Raw genomic sequence first — 6,547 nt, forward strand, 5'->3', positions numbered from 1 at the left:
TAACCCCTTTATTCATTTTCTTTGCTGGCGGGCAGGGCTTGTGCAAAGTTCATCAAGGTGACTCCAGGCAAATGGCGACAAAAAATGTTTTGGTTTCGACCCAAGGTAAGTAATTAAGTATTACTAGCTAGCTTACCATCTCTTTAATTATTGTTTCAATACCATTAATTAATTATCATGTTTGATTAACTATTATCTGATTAAATTCCATTCTTGTAAAGGCCCTGAGGCAGGCTCCGGGGACTAATCTGTGTGCATACTACGTTTGCGTGAACATTCGCATGATGGCGTCCGAAAGAAGCAAATCTCAAAGACAGGAATGGGTACATTTGCCAGAACACTATTCACAATATTTACATCATTATCGATATCTAGTCACACAACTAATACACATGCATATTGATCTCCTTCTTAACAGTTCAAAGAGGTGCGGGAGAAGCTCCTAACAATGGAGCGCATACTAGCACTTCAAGAGGAAATAGCGGGATTTTTGCTCGACCAGGTCATAGATCCCAAAGGAGAATACTATTACCCGCTACCGCTCCCATGAACCACTTGTTATCGTGCTCCGAAGGCACCAAGGCAACATGTAGGAAAAATTGTATATATATACATGTGTATGCGTGAATAATTCATGGTGGTTGTGAGACATTCAATGATATATATATATAGTAGCACTATTCTGATCCTGGGATCATAATAGTTATTTGGATCACGGTGCTCTATATAGAGCCCGGTGGATATGTTCCCGAACTGCGGAACCCGCAGACAGGAAAAAAGAAACCCTCACCCCCCACGACCCGAACAGATCGACCCACAACTTACCAATCCCGATCCCCGCCTTCCCCCGATCCCATCGCCGCTGGACCTCCGCCTGAATCGGACGCCACCACCGCACAACCCGCCAGTCCCGACGACCTCCGCTGCCGCCTACGACCACCGCAGGCACCACCCCGACCACCTCCTGCGCCGCCCTCCACCCCGACCACCTTCGCCGCTGTCCTCCACCCCGACCACCTCTGCCACTCCGACGCGGCCTCCCCTCCCCCTCCGGCTCGACCTTCCCTCCCTTCCTACGCGACCTGCGCCGCGCCGCTGCCTGCATCTCGTATTTGCTACATGCTGCAGAGATCCCACCTGCGATCTGCACCCTCCGCCTCCCCGAGGATGCCGCCGGCAGAGCTCAGGCACCACTCCCCCGTCGCGTGCAGGTAGACGCGGACCACCTCGCGTGCCATGCTGGCCACACCGCAATAGCAAGGCAATTTTTGATTCCTCATCAAGCAGCAGCCGTCGCCCCCCTAGAAGTTCAATTCTGATGGCGACGTCCAACTCCGGCAAGTAGCACAACACGACCACGGCTCCCCGGTATCCTCTCTGTGAACCTGCTTTTACCTGTATAATTGCCACTGTGATGTGCTGGACTTGTTACAATTTTGAGGAGCTTATGACTGAATCGCCTGTGTATTTTTTTGTTCTACAACAGTTCAGAAGTCCAGACCGACAACACCGAAGCAGAGCTCTCATCCCGTCCATAAAATGGCCAGCGCCGTGGCGTGATGATACGCATCCGCTGCAAAGTGCAAAGCCACCGGAGGACAAAGCTTGGCGCAGCTTTGCACTTGTGACTTGTTGAGCCATGGAGTTCAAGCACCTATGCCTGGTAAGGTTCAAGGAGGGCGTGGTGGTGGACGACATCATTGAGGAGCTCACCAAGCTTGCCGGGGAGCTCGACACCGTCAAATTCTTCGGGTGGTATGCATTTGCATTTCATTTGTTTTGTTCCAAAAAAGGGATTCCATCTTTACTGCACGGTACTTCAAAATGTCTGCTACATCTTTACTGCACCAGTAACAAAAACTATGTCAGATTTTAATTGAGCAACAACAAATCAGGATTAGGCATCGCCATTCAGAAGTGTTTCTATCTAGGTTGATTGCTCCTTGTGTAGGGTTGTAGGGGAAAAGACGTGTTGAACCAGGAGGTGCTCACGCATGGCTTCACCCACGTATTCTCCATGAGCTTCGCCAGCGCCGAGGACCTGGTGGCGTGCATGGGCCACGAGAAGCACTCTGCTTTCGCCTGCCACGCTGGCCACACCGACAACAGCGAGGCAGTTTTTGGTTCCTCATCAAGCAGCAGCCGCCGCCCCCTAGAAGTTCAGAATTCTAATGGCGACGTCCAACTTCAGCGAGTAGCACATCACGACCACGGCTCCCGGTATCCTCTCTGTGAACTTGTTTTTACCTGTATAATCGCCACTATGATGTGCTGGACTTGTTACACTTTTGAGGAGCTTGCGGCTGAATCACCTGTATATTTTTTGTTCTACAATAGTTCAGAAGTCCATGTTATTCCCCCGAGCGAACGTGCACCCTCAAGGCCTCAACTCTGTAGTGCCTAAGAAGCCACATGGGTAAACGGCCTAGGCAGAGATGGAGAAGGGGCGCAAGAAGCTACACGCCAGGGATGCACCTAACTTCTTTCAGCGGGTCATGTTGGAGCAGCTCCTACTCACATTCCCTCATTCCGCTCGGCCTGTTCCACACATGGATTGTTCTTGGTGGAATTGGTCAACACGAAGGAGCTAATACTACACGCGTTAGAACTAGTCCCTTCAACTTGTAGTCGCTTGCTTTTGCAAAAAGTATTCATCTTTATTCTATTTACATGAGTAGTTTTCAGTGGTGGTGGCTCTGATTTTCTTTGGGAGGTGGATGAGAACAAAGGTGTGTGTGTAGTAGAAAAATGATACCCGAACATTGCATTTCTCTTTGTATATAATGTGGTCATTTTGTTACTATTTGGAATATCATTGGATTGCTCTGATTCTAAACATGCGGTGTAATATCTTTGGACTGCTCTTATTTTAAAAACAGTTTATAAAAAATGGAATTGCCCATTTTTAAACAAAAACTAGTAGTTCGAGTATAATTCACGAAAAGGTCTCTATGTTTACCAGAAAATTATGATTTTCCCGTTACAAAAAAACCGAGAAGCTCAAATTAAAAATATAGAGCAGTACAAAAATAACAGAGCACTTTGAAGCGGATATTTCACCGTTTCTAAATTAAAAAAATTACGACTGAAGCGACGATTGAATCCAACCTTCCCAGGCATCACCATTCTTCCTTCTCGCCTAGCCAACAACACGCGCCGCCGTCCACTTGTGAGGCTCCACCCACTAGTATAAGAGACAAGACAATTTTGTACATGAGAACTTCATCTATTACTGCTCAAAATTAAGGGGAGTTCGATTGTTTATGCTTGTGGGTCTGTAACCTTTTTCATTTGACTACCAAAAAATGTGTGGATGTGATGTGTGTCTGTGCTTAGTACACAAAATGAGAAAAACTATATTTTCTCATGTAGAACGAAGAAAACAACCGAGAAAGAGAAGGAAGTTCGATGTTTACTACAAATTATTGAGATTTTTTCATTACTAAAAGGAAAATAAAACTTAAAAAGGTGATTGTCTCGTTAAAAAAACTAGAAGTCCAAATATATATAATAGAGTGGTTCAATGCTTATTACTACATTAGGATTTTTTTTCTGTTACTAAAGAATAACCCAAGAAGGCCAAATTAAAAAAATAGAGCAACTCAAAATTTATAGAGAAAATGGAATTTCCCCGTTCTACAAAAAAACCTAGAGGTTCAAATTTAAATAATGGGGAAGTTCAATGTTTATTACAATATCAAGAAGGTCAAATTAAAATAAACCCGAGCAATTCAAAAAGTTTAGACAAACTGATTTTTTTCCTTCTTTTAGAAATAAGACATAGAAGTTCAACTTTAAGTAATTGAGCGGTTCGATATTTATTACATAACCAGGACTTTTCCCCTTACTAATGAATAACACCAAGATGTCCAAAATTAAAAAATATGAAGTTGTTTGATGTTTATAAAAACTTAGATTTTCCCCAATGCTAAAGATTAAAACCAAGAAGTTCAATTTCAAAAAATGGAGTAGTTCAATGTATTTAAAAAACTCATTTTTTCATGTTACTGGAGAATAAAAGTAAGAAATTCAATTGGAAAAAGCAGACCATTTTGATATTTATTTGAAAAACTAGATTTTTCTAGTTACTAAAGAATAAAACCAATAAGTTTAATTTCAAAACAACGAAGAAGTTTGATGTTTCAAAAAAACCCTATAATTTCCACATTTCTAAAAATACAAAAATAAAGTTCAAATAAAAAAAGGTAGAGTGGTTCAATATCTATACAAAACTCAGATATTTTCACGTAAACGAGAGAAGTTTAGTTTGATAACTGCCAGAATTTCACGTACTACGCGGTGTGCATGAAATTTTTGTATGAAAGAATTTTCAATGTATGAAAAAAAACGAATGAAAAAGCAAAGGCCGAAAGTTTTGTTGCTAGAAGTTCAACTGCTCGGCGAGAGACAGTTCAAAAATTCTCGTGAGAGAGGTTGAACAAAAATACGTGACAGAAGTTAAAGGTGAAAACAGCAGTAAGTTCAACTACTACACAGAATGCGTTCCAGACAAGAATATAAGAATAGAAAACAAAAGGCTTAAAAGGTTTATTGAAAAAAGTTCAAGGGCTCTGTCCAGGGAAGTTCAAAAATTCTTGCGAGAGAGTTTCACCTTGTATTTCGATGTTCGATTTATTTATATAAAAATCAAATATAATTATTTACTCAAAATATAAAAAGGTGAAGTTCAAATTGAAATAACAGAGAAGTTCGGATTTTATTAAAACCTGGGATTTACCTGTTCAAAAAATAAAAAACACAACACCATTTTTGCACTTTTAAAAACAACTCATAAACGAAAAAAATGGTTGAGAAGTTCAAGTGCTCAACGAGGAAAAGTTCAAAAAATTCTTGTGAGAGAGGTTCACCGTGTATTTAGATGTCCAAAATACATAAAAAATATGTTGTTTTTTGTGTTCTAAAATAATTCTCTCAAACTAGAGAGAGGTTCAAAGTGATAAACAACCGGAAGTTCATGTACTACATGGTGTGTATTTCATATAAAGAAAAATACAAATAAAGTTAAACAAGGTGAAGTTAAACTACTTCACACAGTGAAAAAAACAACAAAGCAGAGTGAGGTTCAAAAAGACATGCCTGCGAAGTTCAACTACTTCACGCAGTGCATTTCCATTCGCGATGAAGGAAGAAATCATGATCTTGTCATTTTCTAATTTACTTCAAAACAACAGGAATATCATTTGTGTAAGTTCAAGTCCCCGGTCGGAGGAAGTTAAAAAAATTATTGTGAGAAAGGTTTGTACAAAAGGAAAATCATTTGTGTAACACTAACGAATGGATGAGGTAAATTACAAACGAAAATACGTCACAGAAGTTCAACATGAAAACAGCAGGAAGTTCAACTACTACACTGAATGAATTTCACATGAAAATCTTTTAAAACCGTCGCGAGTATGAAAAATGATCAACACGAGAAACTTGCGTGTTTACAGCAGATTTCCATCGGTATATCACCTGCTCAATTCCGGTGAATGGATGGAGAGCTACTTGCAGTGGATGGAGATCTACGAGCAAGAAAAGAACGTGAAAAAACAGAGTGAAGTTCAGGTACACGCGCCGAGAAGTTCAGGTTCTTCACGCAGTGCATTTTTGAAGAATCTGTTTCGCGATAAAGGCAGAACACATGATCCCGCCGTTTTCGAAATTACTTGAAAACGGCCAGGATTCGGAGAAAACCATCAACATCAAAAAGTTTCGCATTTTCCGTAGCTTTTCAGCGGTATATTATTTGCCCCATTCCGATAAAGTTTGTAGAAATTACGGCAAAAATACGTTTTTAACCATTTTCAAAACTGACATAAAACCGTAACAAATTAGGAGAAACAATATATACAAAACAGTTTCGCATTTCTTCAAGCTTTCCAATGCCATATCATTTGCTGCATTTGGACGTACAGTTAAAAAATTAGCTCGAAAATATGAACTCGGTGAAACTTGTACCGTTTTTTAAATTACTTTTAAACCCTTCAAAATTAGAAAAAAGTTTTAAGATAAAAAAGTAGAGCATTTTCATAAGCTTTCCAACACCATATTATTTGCCTCAATTGGATTAGCCGTTTAGAAATGGCGTCAAAAATACGAACTCGGGTGTTCGGTTTGTGAAATTTTATGATTTTCTGAATTACTCTTTAACCGTAGGGAATTAGAGAAAACTTTCAACATGTGGAAGGAGTGATTTTGTAGCAGCTTTCCAACGCCATATTATTTGCCTCATTCCGATAAACGGTTTAAAAATGCGATCGAAAATACGATTCACGTTTTTTTTGTGAAGAAAAAACGGTTTTCAAAACTGCTCTTAAACCACTTACATTTTGCCAAAAATTTAACTTGGATCATGATACTGATGTCCATAGCTATCCAACGGTATATCGCAAGCCCCATTTGGACACCTTTTAGCTGAAGTTCAACTTAGTACTCGGGGAAGGTCAGGCGCGTTACTCGGGAAGTTCATGTTGTGATCAGAATATTATTCTGATCCCGTGATCAGAATAGTGTTTATGTGTGTGTGTATATATATATATATATA

At 40.2% G+C, this 6,547-nt stretch overlaps 1 protein-coding gene across 1 annotated transcript; it reads left to right on the plus strand.

Annotated features, from left to right (window-relative positions):
* Positions 1 to 1,639: 1,639 nt before the first annotated feature.
* Positions 1,640 to 2,420, plus strand: LOC119358146. Its single transcript, XM_037624830.1, has 3 exons — positions 1,640 to 1,755; positions 1,960 to 2,249; positions 2,338 to 2,420. The coding sequence occupies exons 1-3, from the start codon at positions 1,640 to 1,642 to the stop codon at positions 2,418 to 2,420; spliced, it is 489 nt and encodes a 162-aa protein (XP_037480727.1).
* Positions 2,421 to 6,547: the final 4,127 nt, after the last annotated feature.

The sequence above is a fragment of the Triticum dicoccoides genome, chromosome 2A (assembly GCF_002162155.2).
Source record: "Triticum dicoccoides isolate Atlit2015 ecotype Zavitan chromosome 2A, WEW_v2.0, whole genome shotgun sequence".
Classification (NCBI taxonomy): Eukaryota; Viridiplantae; Streptophyta; class Magnoliopsida; order Poales; family Poaceae; genus Triticum; species Triticum dicoccoides.

Bases quoted from the DNA above. Each gene is read 5' to 3' on its own strand.
- LOC119358146 (XM_037624830.1), top strand. From the start codon at position 1,640: ATGGAGTTCAAGCACCTATGCCTGGTAAGGTTCAAGGAGGGCGTGGTG. The intron at 1,756-1,959 runs GTATGCATTTGC...GTAGGGTTGTAG, and splicing joins ACCGTCAAATTCTTCGGGTG to GGGAAAAGACGTGTTGAACC. The intron at 2,250-2,337 runs GTATAATCGCCA...GTTCTACAATAG, and splicing joins CTGTGAACTTGTTTTTACCT to TTCAGAAGTCCATGTTATTC.